The sequence below is a fragment of the Denticeps clupeoides genome, chromosome 8 (genome assembly GCF_900700375.1).
Source record: "Denticeps clupeoides chromosome 8, fDenClu1.1, whole genome shotgun sequence".
Lineage (NCBI taxonomy): Eukaryota > Metazoa > Chordata > Actinopteri > Clupeiformes > Denticipitidae > Denticeps > Denticeps clupeoides.
Window position 1 is genome coordinate 6,745,204 of NC_041714.1, and position 13,366 is coordinate 6,758,569.

The following is a 13,366-nucleotide window of genomic DNA, read 5'->3' on the forward strand; positions in this document are numbered from 1 at the left end:
ATGTTTAAGTGTGTAAATACAGCATTGAAGGGCTTACTGTTACTATTCAGTCTAAACAGTGGCTGACAATGTGGCTACATTTAAACCAACCACTTAAATTACTCAAGAAATTTATAGCATTTATAATCCAGAGCGATTTACAATCAATAATGACAGGGACAGTCCACCTGGAGAAACTCAGGGTCTTGCTCAGGGACACAATGGTAGTAAGTGGGGTTTGAACCTGGGCCTTTGTGGAGAGTGCAACTAACATACAATATACAGATATCATATATGATTTGATACCCGTCACTACACTAGATGTGATATGATCACACTATACACTATTGATATCTTATCAGATTGTTTCCAAAGAAGTTCTTATATCTTGTGTGTGGACAAAGAAATGATGCACAATATGCTTTTATAAACAAAATATTTTATTAAAAAAGGCCATTTTTAAAAATAAAAAGCAGTCATGATGGACTATTACTATGACTTTTACTAACCAGGACCTAACAGCACTAGTCTAAAATTCTAAAGTTTTTTCATGGCAGAATAAAAGCAGCAGCTCACTTCTGTTTCTATAAATGTAGCACAGCCAGCTGTTTTACTTACCCTCAGTACTTAGTGGATCTTCAGATCTTCAGTGCACCGGCCTGTTCACCTGGCAGCCAATCAGGTTGAATTTGGGTTATATTATATTCCCCTTTATGCATCAGGGCTGCATAACCATATGTTAATCAAATTTAAAAATAAAAATCTACGAGTATATGGACAGTGTTTAACTCATATCTTCATAATAATATTATTTTGTGTAATGCGAGGTCTTTTAAATAAAAATACATTATATTCCATAGGTGGTGCCATGAGTGCCAAGGCTTCAATTACAGGATTATTAGATGGTAATGATCAGATGACGCCTATGGCATGATACATTTATTTGAGGGACTTTTTTTCCACTAGTCACACATCAAGCAGAAATGTCTAACTTAAAACAAAACATTGATAATACAGAAGCAGAATATATAATGATATCAAAAGAAGCAACAAACACTAACATTTTACAGTAGGCTTTCTTAATAGAATGAATGGTGGGGGTGAAAAATCATACAAAAACACATTTCCCTCAGTTTTGGTCCTTGCCACCTCAAGTCCTTACCATTATTTGTTCTCTTCTGAACTTGGATGCTGTCTGATCCTGTGTTTAAAAACGTTTCATTAATTTAAGCAGAACAGAAGTAAAATGTGGATCTGAAAAATTATTTTACCCCCAAAGTATTCAACATTACCTTTTTTTTTCTAAAACGTAAGGGAAGGCTAATGAAAGCAAGATCACGCACAGTATGTGGAGAAATCTGGCAGGCGGATGAAAGGAAACACTGTACCGGTGCTGACGATGAATGTCTTTCTTACTATGCTGCGACCACTCCATCCAGTACATTCTGTCCGTCAATCATCTCTAGCAAAAGCTTTAATCAGTTTTACAGTGGCTGTACAGGTTTAGTCATTCAAAGCTGAGCGCAGTAGCGACACCAGAAGCTCCAGGTGTTGTCCTCCTTAGACATCTTCAGTTTGTTCAAAATTGAACTCGAAAGTGTCCAAGCTCAGCTGCTCACTAAATGCACCCGGAGGTGGGCTGTTGGAGCTCATTATTATCTCCATGGCATCCTCCGCACACGGCCCCTCAACGTCCTCGCTGCTGAGCAGCTCCACGCTTTCAGAGCTGCTGTCCACGTTTGAGTTGCCTTGGGCTTTAGGAACCACGGCTGGCTTGATGGCAGCAGTGGGTGTTGCAGAGGTCCTGCCTCCACAGTAGAAGATGTCGAACAGGTCTTGTGCTTTTGCTGCAGCAAGACTGGACTTGGGCTTGTTCGATTTTGGCAGAGGGTCATTTAAATTCTTAAGTATTTGAGGAGGAGGACGGACCACGATGGACAGGTTTTGCTCACTCTCAGGCACTCCTGGGACAAGCACGTCTGGCTCCAGGCTCATCACACGCTCGGCAGGGTAAACTACTGGCTCTGGAGCAGGCTGAGCTTCTCTGGGCTTGCTGCATATTTTAGCTTCTGTCTGTGGCTGACCATCCACCATCGTGCCTGTTGTCGGACTAGAACTGGGGAGATCTTCCACCACTTTCAAAAGCACCTCCTGGCCCTCAAACGCTTTAGAGATCACGTCTGCTGACAAAACAGCATCTTTCTTTTCTTCGACCGGAGACTTGTCTGGAGCTTTAGCAGGAGTGACGCTCTGAGGTCTCATAGAAGGTGACACAGGTTTACTGGTAGTCTTCCTCAGTACCATTGCAGGGGGAGGCATGGTTGGCTGAGTCTTCTGAGGGTTATTAGAAGATGCCCAGGGAGTCTTACCAGACAATTTGATTGCAATGGATTTAGCTGCAGCTATGGACTTTGAAAACGCTTCAGCATCTTCTTCTTCTACTGCCTCATCCTCCTTAATATACTGAGCTGCCATCCTCTCAGCTTCCTTTTCTAGCAGGGTCTTCTGGGGTTTCTTCCAGCTGAACTTGCCAAATATGGATGTGCTCTTGTTGTGCTCCTCGTTCTTCTTGCGAAGTTTAGCCAGCATTGCAGGACTGGGGCCGCAGATGACTTTCGGAGGCTCCGCCGGCTTCTCAGGAGCTGGTGGCGCCTCCGCTTTACTGGTCTTCTTCTTTCCGTCTCTCTCCTCTATGCGGTGTGCAACCTTTTCCTCCTTCTGTTGGTACAACCATTCCTCTTTATTCCTTCTGAATTTTCCTTCAGCTCTGTCCCCTCTGTACTTGTCATTGTCCCTCTTACTGTACTTCTGTCGTTCATCGTCCTCTTCATTCTCTTCCCATTTACTTGAGTATTTTGTCTTTTTGTCTTCTTCCTCTCTCGGGTATTTGGTTCGTTTCATATCCCCACATCCAAATTTGCTTTTATCTTCAGATTTGCGGTCCTCTTCATCTGCAGCGTACTTGCTGTACCACTCGTCATCTCTCCGGCCGTATTTAAGCCGGGTTTCCTCCTCGTTGCAGGTGTATTTCAGTTTCCGTTCCTCCTCCTTACCATACCTTGGACGCTCCTCGTCCTCCTCCTTACTGTATCTGTGCCTCCGTTCTTCTTTGACATATTTTTGTCTCGGCTCTGTGTCTACTACACGTTTGATCTTTTCTTCATCCTTATCCTCCTTCACCCGTTTTTGTTCATCTTCTCGCACAACCTCCTCTTCATGTTTGCGTTTTTGCACCATGCGCTTACTTCGTCCTGCGCTGGCCTCTGAGCCCAAGGCCATTCCAGCCCGGCGATCCAGGTTTCGTCTCTGTTCATAGAGTGGGTTTTCAAAAATTTGTTTCTGGTAAAAAGACAGAAAAGGGATGCGATTCAATCCTCAACAAAGTCGGAATTTTGACAAGTTTTTAAAAATAGGATCATACCTTATAGTTCTCATTATGAGTATGGCTTGTGACATGTTCCTCAGCACAGATTGGATCCCCAAAAAACTCCCTGCACAGCTGGCAGTAAAATCCCCTCACCGCCATCAAAAACTCAGATCCTTCAAAAGCAAGAAGCATAATCCTTACATTAATGTGTCAAGAATATTTTTCTTTATCCTTTCATGGCTCTCATTGGAAGAACTGGCCCCCTCTGAAAGAAAATGAGCAAATACCCTAAACCTAAATCTACACATCACCTGCACATTTAAAATTTGAATTCATGTCAGATCTTTCACATACAGTTAAAATGAGCCTAAGGCTTTTGAAGAACAGGGCTCTTGTTCATTATGGGCACTTTCACACCTTAGTATGTTTGCTTCGGGTCATGTGTGATTGTGTAACACTATCATTTTCCTCTTGGTTCGGCTACCTTTCACACAGGGAAAAATCCAAGCGAACCAAAATGCGTCGCTAAAAATCATGCGAGAACATTCTCTCTGCTTATTGGTCAGACGTGTCGCCATGGGAACAACAAAAATAAACACAGGAAGTAGATCTTCTGTTGTGGACCACTACATGCTTGTGTGTACACCAAGGGGGAAATGAACTTGAGTTTGATTCAAGCGTATTAAAGCCTGCATTACGAGAAGATTATGAAACCATGACCCCCAGCTCTTGGATATGCAATACAGGCAAAAAGCTTGGTCTTAAAATGCTTCTCTTTTATATCATAAAAAGTGTCATTTAATGTGTGTGAAAGCTTTTTGATCTTCCCAACAGTAGTTTGTTCATGAAGAGAATATCTATCCAAAACTATAAATCACACAGCTAATATTTATTAAAAGGTGACAATTCCACAAGAACTGAGTCTACTGAACTGAGACTCAGAGAACAATAGGATCACAGAACAATGGAGACTTTATACAGGAAATTGGGAAATAAACAGTTTAGTAAACCAACATTTGATCCATGTTTGCTGCGGGATTTTTTGTTATGTTGCTCGCAGCTTAGGTAAACATGGATTTTATACTTTGCATGTATGTCTTCATGAGAGAATACACTTACCTTTAGCAGGCTTGGTGATCTCGCCTACATTCTGCTTTGTGCCATGGTTGGACGATTCTGAAGCCCATGGCCGATCATAAGGGTCCTGAGACTGTCAAACAAATACAAATCTTGAACAAGAGAAATGCAATGCCTAATCAACTTAAACACACACACACAATACGATATACACAATGTAACACACTCATTTGCCATTAATAGAAAACCTAAAACAGCACCAACCTTTCTGTGCATTTTGCTGTGCAAGTGCGTGAAAAAATCAAACATGGCGCCACAGGTGATGTTACAGTTTTTGCACCAGTGGTTCCCTGCATCATAGTACTCAAATTTCTCTTCAGCTACTGATGGTTTGGAAGCACTGTCGGGATCCTTTTGCTTTTCTGGAGATGTTCTTGATGTGGAAATGGGCACCTAATGCAGGAAGAGCAGATGTGACATTAGTTTTAAGCAAACATTTCACAATAATAAACGATCACTAAAGTTTGTCTTAGTCATAACATAATTTTTTTATTGTTTTAATCACCCTATTCATTTAAGGTTTCCAATGCAGTCTTACCTTTTCAATTTTTGGCCATCTGTGATCCATTCGTGAGGGAGTAAGTCAGGTTGAATTTTGACTGGGCAATGGTATTTTCAGTTTGTTTAAATGGAATTTCGAACCATACAAAGTAACTTGTTTCAATATTTTATATAAGAAAAATAATATAGTCGCCTCAGTGCAGTTAATCAAGTCAGTTTAATAAGATTCAATTTTCCATAACATTTTTTCTACCATTTTCTTACCTCCATGTCTAATAAGTATTCAATTGTTTTTTTTTTTTTTAAAGAGATACAATGTGTAAGTGCTTTTCTCAGAAGTGCCCAAAACATCCACTTATTCACTCTATAGAACACTTTAGTGGGAAACAGCCAAGCTAACATAAGCTAATTATGGCTGAACTCACTATGTGGTGGACAATATAGTGAATGACTGTATGTTTTGGGCATAGAACTAATACATTTTTTAATAATAAACAGGGACTCCCCCTAGTCCTATTTTTTTGTATAAAAGCCCCAACCAAAAGGGTCCTGTTTTCACTGTATTTACTGAATTTGTAACAGTGCTCAAGCCTGCATTTGCTGTGCTGGCTGTTTGATTTTTGGTCACATGGAACTGACTACCTATGAATAACCAGGCTGAATATCAGGACAGCTCTATTTCATTGTCCATTTATGTAGGACAGACTTAATTCTACTGTCTCTTAAGGTACTGTGAGACATTATTGACAATTACAGGTTAGAATTAATTGCTACACAATCTATTATATTTTATAAATAAATAAATATATATACATGTATAAATAAAGTTTTTGGAACATTTTACACTTTGTATTGTAAGACCCAAATTTATCTTAATTATTTTTATATTTATAGAATATTTCATTTGTTGTTTTCCACAATGTCAACCAAATTGAACTTGATCTAAATGCCCGATACAGTGTTTTTAAATCAGTATGTTACATATTTGCCCATATCAAAGCTAAAATGCAATGGATCACATGCAAATCTGGTCTTTCCATAAACAATGCTTGCAATTTGAAGTTTTGGGGGTCAGAACGATTTCATAATTATTGTAAAACAAAAAGTGGGTTAACTGAAAACTGTCCGTTCACTATCAATGTTGGACAGCCCTAAAACTGACATTTTCAAAAACTAAAATTATTACACACACACACACACACACACACACAAAAAAAAAAACGTACACTGAAATCTGACTGCCAACAAGACAAATTCAGCATTTGTGAAGATCACAGAATGCCAACATTATCAACTTGGGCACCACAAATACTGGCAAGGTTTTTGGAGAAATGGACAAAAATAAAAAGTGTAATGCAAAATATACACAAATATATTCAGAAAATGCATAGAAATTATATGTAAAATACAATTAGGGTGATTATTAAGAGAAGAAACATGTACAGTACAGACAAAATCAAAATTTCATTGATTCACTTATGATGTTTTTTTGGGTTTTTTTTTTACATAAACTTACCATAATAAGCACATCCTGTGAAAGAATTCATTAAATTAGGTTTTTTACCTAGTAGTAGGAATTCTACCTTAATAGAGGACGTGTTGGAGGGTTTGTGACTGGCAGCGGACTTGTCACTGCTGCGGCCTCGGTCCTGCTGCTTCTCAGAGGTTTCCTGATGGTCGTAATCCCCGGAGCTCCGGGATTCTCTCCGGGGCCGGTCACTACTGTGGAGGCCCAGGATCAGAGCCACCTTGTCCAGCTCAATAAACTTCTTCTCGGCTGCTTCGTGCTCAACCCGAAGGCTGGAGATCTGGGCCATGACATCTTCCTGGAGTCTGCTGAGCTCCATCAGCAAGGGGTCCTTGTGGCCATCCTTTTCACGTCGCTTCTTCCTCAGGAGCTCACCTATAAAAAAAAAAAAAAACAGGGGACTAGTTAACATTTACATTTACAGCATTTATCAGACGCCCTTATCCAGAGCGACTTACAATCAGTATTACAGGGACAGTCTCCCTGGAGCAATTTAGGGTTAAGTGTCTTGCTCAGGGACACAATGGTAATAAGTGGGATTCGAACCCGGGTCTTCTGGTTCATAGGTGAGTGTGTTACCCACTAGGCTACTACCACCCTAGTTAAAGTTGAAAGTACGGAATGGCAAAGCGGCCAAACTTCACTTACGAAGCGAGTTTTCTAAGTTAGTTGTGTAAAACGCCAGAATGCCGTTTAGATGTTAAATAAATACATAAATGACCAGTGTGATCAAGGGTGTGGGAAGGCCATGACGTGATGAATGTTTAATGCCGGATGCCCTCCAAAAAGAAGGCTTGGGTAGTATTAGGCAGGGGGGTAACATACAATTATTTTAGCAGATGAAATGAATAAAGAAAATAAATTAATGCAAGATTATTAAAATTATGTGTAAAATTATGTGAATTTTTGTGGGTGAGCACTAACCTAACCCCCTGCAAATTATGCCTAAGGATGACACTACGAAACCAACCCTGTCCATCACCTCTAGTGGGTGGCCCAGTCATTCACATATTTTTCTATATATGGCCCTCACAGAAAAGACATACCTTGCTGCTTCCGCAGGCGTTCCAGCTCCTTCAGGAGATAGTCTTTCTTCTTCAGTCGAGTCTCTCTCTCTTTCTTTAGATTTTCACGCTCTTCAAGGACCTTCAGATTATAGAAAGCCTTTATTTCACATTAATCTGCATACAAGAAAATCTGACTGAATCATTCAGTTTATCCGACAGGTTTTAGTTACCTTCTGTTTCTGCTTGGCATTATTTTTTGCTTCTAAAGCCCACCTGTCTGCATTGGAGTCTTCACTGCCTTTGATTTCCACCCTAGTTGATGCTAAAGAAGAAAAATGAAATGAAATCCGTAACAAGAACTGACAAGAACTGACTGCTTTGCAGAAGGGACTTACACATTTTATCAGCCTCTGTCATCCTGGAATCTTTACTCTCTGGTGCAAAAGGCTCAATGACTTTGAGGTAAGGGTGGTCCATGGCTGGCTGGGTACCGTACGAGTCCATGGGAAGTGGGGGGGGCATCATTCCAGGGCCTAGAGGTGGAGGTGGGTACATGGGCCATCCCTGCGGCATGAATGGCATGTAATTTCCATACTGATCGTACCCAGGGGGTGGGTAATTCGGAGGGGGCACCATCTGACGCGTCGGTGTCTGGGTATAGAGTGCCGAATGGGCACTGAGTTGTGGAACGGATGGAGGCATCGCTGGGGGAGGAATAGAAGTGTCTGCAGCACTCTTGGTCGCCGACTGCATCCTCAACCTGCTACCATCTTTGTCCGTCTTGGTCTCCTGGTGCCCCCGAGAACCATCGCCGTGGTGGTCTGGCGGTGGGCTGCGTTTTTTCTTGTGCCTGCGGCTCCAGTTATCGTCTCGGCTGCTGGCACCACTAGAGCTGCGGCTGGAGCTGCGTCTGCTGCTGCCCCTGCTGTGGCTCCTGTGCCCATCACTGCTGCTCGAGGAGCTCCGATGGTTGCGCTGTTTCTTCGTTTGCCGTGATGGAGGGGACCTCTGCGGCGGCTTTTTGCCATGCAACCGTTCCTGTGTCCTGGCAGCCATCTTGCTGATTTCTGACACATCAAGGTCAAGCCCGATGGTCTTCAGCAGGTCTTGAATCTTCTCGTACTCCTCTGGGCTTTGGCTCACCTTTAAGTCATTGCCTTCGACTGCTGGTAGAACCCTATCAACAGAGGACCGTTCCTGCTTCACAGCTCTCTCTGAGCGGCCCTCGGCCTGCTGTGGAACGCTCCTCTGAGGTACCAAAGGTTCGGTATGGCCCTGCAGATAGGATGAACCTGCAGCCTGGCTATCAAGATAGTGAGACCTCTCAGATCGAGCATCCCCATATACAGCCTGTTGCTGAGGCTTCTCTTCTTCTGCCTCATCCCCGTAGAGAAACTTCTCCTCATCCTCAATGTCGGAAATATGTTTCTTCTTCTCATCTGCTTTGCCAGGCATTTCTTCAGGCAGGCCCAGGAGTTTGCTGAAGCCACCAGCATTCTGACGAACCCTCTCGTGTGAGTAGAGGAATTCGCCGCTGCCACTTGTGCCTGACTGAATTTGGCTCAAGATTTCCTCGAACGGGTTTAGGGTGCTGGGGGCATTGCTCACTTTGGCAACCTGGTGACTTTCCAGCATCGATGCCAAGAGACCAGGCTCCAAACCTGATCTCAAAGCACTGAGGAGAGTTTCTGCTTCTTTGGAGAGTCCACTTCCTGGTTTTTCAACAGCAGTTTCCTTAGGAGAATCACTATTCTAGAAAGGGGAAATGATTGAAAAAGGTTCATTAGTAAGATAAAATGTAGATTAAAATGAACAGCTATAAAATTTCCATGACTCAGTACCTGGGTGGCCATAGGAGAGTCCGCCTCAGAATCCAGACGTTTCTTCAGAATGGACTTGGTTGGCATATTCATGATGTCTTCCAGCTCTTTGCGGCGTCGGGCCAGCTCAAGCTCCCTAAACTCATCCTTTGTTTTTGCAGTCCTGCCTCCATGGCTGCTGCTGCTGCTGCTCCTACTACTGCTGCTGCTGCTGCCGCTGCTGCTGCTACTGGCACTGCGACTCTGGCTCCGGCTTCTTCTTCGGCTTCTGGTATGGCTCCGCCCCCGGCTCCAGCTGCCGCTCCTGCTTCTGCTTCTACTACGAGGCCGGCTCTTGCTACGGGCCCGGCTCCTGGCCCTGCTGTGCGCTCGACTGCGGCCCCGGCTGCAGCTGCGCGCTCTGCTCCGGCTGCGACTGCGGAGGCAACTTTTGCTGCGACCCCTGTGTCGGTCATGGGAGCGGCTGCGTGACCGACCTCTGCTCCTGCCACGGCTGAAGCTGCGTCTCCTCGCAGCCCGGTCATCAGCACCATCATAGCTGCTCTTCCTGGGAGAATATGGGGGTTTGTAGTGTGGGTCTCCTGCATGGTAATCTCTGGAAAATCAGAGATGATCACAATTGATCATCTGAATTGATTGTGATGACAAATGATCACAATTTAACTTTGGTTAAGCACCAGGTTCCGGAGAAAGGTTGTTTTGTTTCACTATTTACTGTCTAACACATATATAGCTGAAATGACTTGGGATTCGAACCGGCAACCTTCTGATTATGCGCCCGCTTCCTTAACCGCTATGCCCCAAAGCTCAACTTCAACTGAAACCAAACATGTGTAGACTGCATTCCCACCTATGCCATTTTATCTTTAATAAGTTTCAATGAATAAGTTTATCTTAAATAGCTTCAATAAGTTTTATTACTTACTCAAAAAAAGAATAAGAAATGAGTTTAATGTAAGCAGCACTTATCAGGTGCAGTACCTGACAAAAGGCTCGGGAGCTCGAGATCCAGGCGGTCCTGTCAGTTCGTTTCCAACAGTGATCACTAAACTGTGATCAATGGGAAGACCTCCATGTGACGGAGATGGACTCATGCGACGCTTTGACACCAGAAAAAAAGAAGGTCAGTGGGAAGTAATGCTTTTCAGGGCGTTACTGAAATCATATTTAAATGCTCATAAAATACAACAAGTGACAACTGTTTCTATTAGAAATTCTCAATGTTCATGACAACTAGGCCCCGAAACCTTTTGGCTAAAGCTGCTTTAGAACGGGTTATTTGTCTGCAGGTGATAAAAACAGAATCCCACAGAACAATTCCGAACAACATTCAACGTTAATGTCTGCATTTCACCAACTCGTTGATTGTGAATCAAAATAACATCACATTTGTGTACATAAACCAGGAAAGTAATTCCTTGGCGAAAATAACCTCACTGAGATAACGAGAAAAAGGAGCGACAACGAACCTGTCACTTTATTTTATCGAGAATAAACTGCAGTCACCTGACTGTAATGGTCCCTCGGTGGAGGCCCGCCAGACCAGCCATCTCCACCGGGTCTGGGGCCACTTCCCGGCCCGGGGGAGGAGTACCTCCGATGCGGCGGTGAGCGGCGGTACGGGTCCGGGTGGTCTCGGTGGCCGTTCCTCCCTCGGTCCCTGTCGTCCCGGAATGGGGATCGAGGGAAGGGTCGGCCTGCACCAGGATGCGGACCACGAGACGGCGGGATAAACCCTTCGCGGCGCGGGGGCCTGCCGCGGTACATTGTGGAGCTTCAGCTGCGCGGTTTCCTCAAGGCGCCCTCTCACGTCAGTAGTAAAGTTTAATTGCGATTAATTCATTTTCCTTTCACTTTTTGCACAGAATTCTCTGTAGCAACAATAGCCTCCAACACTAAAAACGCATCATGTAGATTCTGCACGGTGATTGGTTCCCCGTAATTTCCGTATGCTGAGAACGGAAGTGACGTTTGAAGAAATATGGCGCTTTACGCTGTTCTGAGACCCGTTTTTGGATCAGTGTCACTGGGGTTGCCAACTTTCTCAACCTCAAATGAGGGACACTTTCTTGCAGGTGCGCGCGCAGGCAACTGAAACATTGCATTATGGGACCTGTAGTTTTCATATCGCTTCATATCGCCTGGGCATAATAAAAGACCTAAATAACGTGATCTGGCAGGATGAGTGTGACACCCCTGAAACTGCCTATTACTCACAGCAACGTCTGCATGAGTTTTGCCATCCTTACAGTAGTCTATTATTGGCTGACAAGCCTGTGATTGGAATATAGGATCGGAGCTGCCCGGAATTAACAAATCAAAATCACCCATAGTTCAGGATGTCCCAGACAATTCAGGATGGTTAGCAACCCTACCTGTGACTGCTAAGTTTTGTCACATATCCCAACATCATTCAACACTGACTCATACCAAAAATACAGGAAGTATTTCTGCTGTTGCTCTGAAAACATGGCCTTTCAGGTAATTATGCCACTTAGATTACCTGCCAATTAGTAAGGTTAAGTTTTGGTCATATTGCTCTAAATTGGCAGCATACAAACAATCAGAATCAACCATGATTGTCTGGTCAGCAGCATGTCTCAGTGGCTCACTGGGTTGTAAAACAGCAGGAAAACCCGACTTTACAACAAGTTTATTTATTACTGTCTTTATTGGGTTCTATGATGTAATAATGTGGAGTGACTGAGCCATGTACAATAACCAAATCTGTTTTGCGCTGACTGGTGATGCCTGCCCAGACTGTTGCACCTCCTCCACCAAAGCAATCCCTGGGTACCATGTTGACCTCAGCATATCGCTCACCTCGCCTACTCCAGCAACACCGATGACCATCATTACTGTGCAAGGTGACCAGACACTCTGCATGACCACTGCTGCATTGTCCAGGTCACATGTGCCCACTGCGAACATTCACGGCGGAGTCTTGGTGTCAGAGGAGTCACCTGCAACAGTCATCTGGTATTCATGCCAAAGCGGGGGAGTCGGTTGCAAATGGTTTGCCTGGAAACCCTAGTACCCCTCGCATCTCGCCTGCAGCTGTGTGGCAGTTGCATAATGATGTCTGAGTGCACAGGTCCTTAGGTTCTGGTCATCATTGCGGTCTGTCACTCGTGGGGCTCCACTCCTGGGTCTGTCATGAACTCTGCAAGTAGTTCTGTATCTTGAATCAAGTCTGCTGATGACACTTTCAGATGCACCAAGTTCATGAGCAACATCTGACTGCCTGCCACAGACCCGAAGGCGTGCCATGGCCAGTTGACGGTGCTCGTCCGTTAAGTGCTTTTACATTTACAGCATTTAACAGTTAAGTGATGTCGTGTGTTCATGGCTGTTTGAATGATGAACTTGGAACGACTGACAATACCAGCTTTTTATACCCACAGAATGTTGAAATTGATGCCACATTGAGAAAGGTTGTCTCTTGGTATTGGCCCCAATATAAGGCACATGTGTACACAATGAGACCATTACATGGAAAACACAAAATGAGGTGTGTCTATCACCCCAATACAATTGCCTCTCTATCCCAAAAATCTTCTTAAGTGAAACAAACACTGTATGTATGACATACGTCTCTCACAATATTCCTAACTTATTGTTAGTGTATGTGAAGAAAGAACAGCAAAGTACTGAAAGGACGTGCTTAAATATATATAGTACAGGTATAGTCGTATTGCAGGCTTCACATGCATTATGCTGAAAAGTATTGTAGCGTTGCCAGCCATTAGGGCTGGCCTGATTTGCATGAGGGCCGCCTCTGGGGTTAGCAAGGTTTACCCACCGTTAGGGTGAGTGTTGGGGGATTTAGTGGGCTGTTGCCTGATAGTGAGGAGCACCTGGAGCAGGCAGGGGGTGTACAGTTATTTTGAGTGAATGTCTCCCCTGTTATCCTGCTGTTAACCTCTTGTGCTGGTACCTGGATCCAAAGGTGCTAGCAAACAATAGCCTACTCTGAATTACTCCGCAGTGTCAGGTGTTTCTTCTCTCCCCATCACAGAACCCATTT

At 43.9% G+C, this 13,366-nt stretch overlaps 1 protein-coding gene across 4 annotated transcripts; it reads right to left on the minus strand.

The window, feature by feature from the left end:
• Positions 1 to 407: 407 nt before the first annotated feature.
• znf318 (zinc finger protein 318) lies at positions 408 to 11,275 on the minus strand. 4 transcript variants are annotated; one of them, XR_003750580.1, is made up of 13 exons: positions 10,846 to 11,275; positions 10,321 to 10,439; positions 9,361 to 9,934; positions 7,915 to 9,271; positions 7,750 to 7,841; positions 7,559 to 7,658; positions 6,568 to 6,887; positions 4,688 to 4,876; positions 4,466 to 4,556; positions 3,401 to 3,519; positions 1,272 to 3,318; positions 1,142 to 1,180; positions 408 to 646 (listed from the first exon to the last, which is right to left on the minus strand). XR_003750580.1 is itself a non-coding variant. In XM_028989762.1 (11 exons), exons 1-11 carry the CDS (start codon positions 11,104 to 11,106, stop codon positions 1,540 to 1,542), a joined length of 5,001 nt encoding a protein of 1,666 aa, XP_028845595.1. In that variant the 5' UTR covers positions 11,107 to 11,275; the 3' UTR covers positions 904 to 1,539. The 4 variants fall into 4 exon arrangements, 1 of the variants encoding a protein (XP_028845595.1); XR_003750579.1 differs by having other exon boundaries at positions 1,142 to 3,318; XR_003750578.1 differs by lacking the exon at positions 408 to 646 and having other exon boundaries at positions 904 to 1,180.
• Positions 11,276 to 13,366: the final 2,091 nt, after the last annotated feature.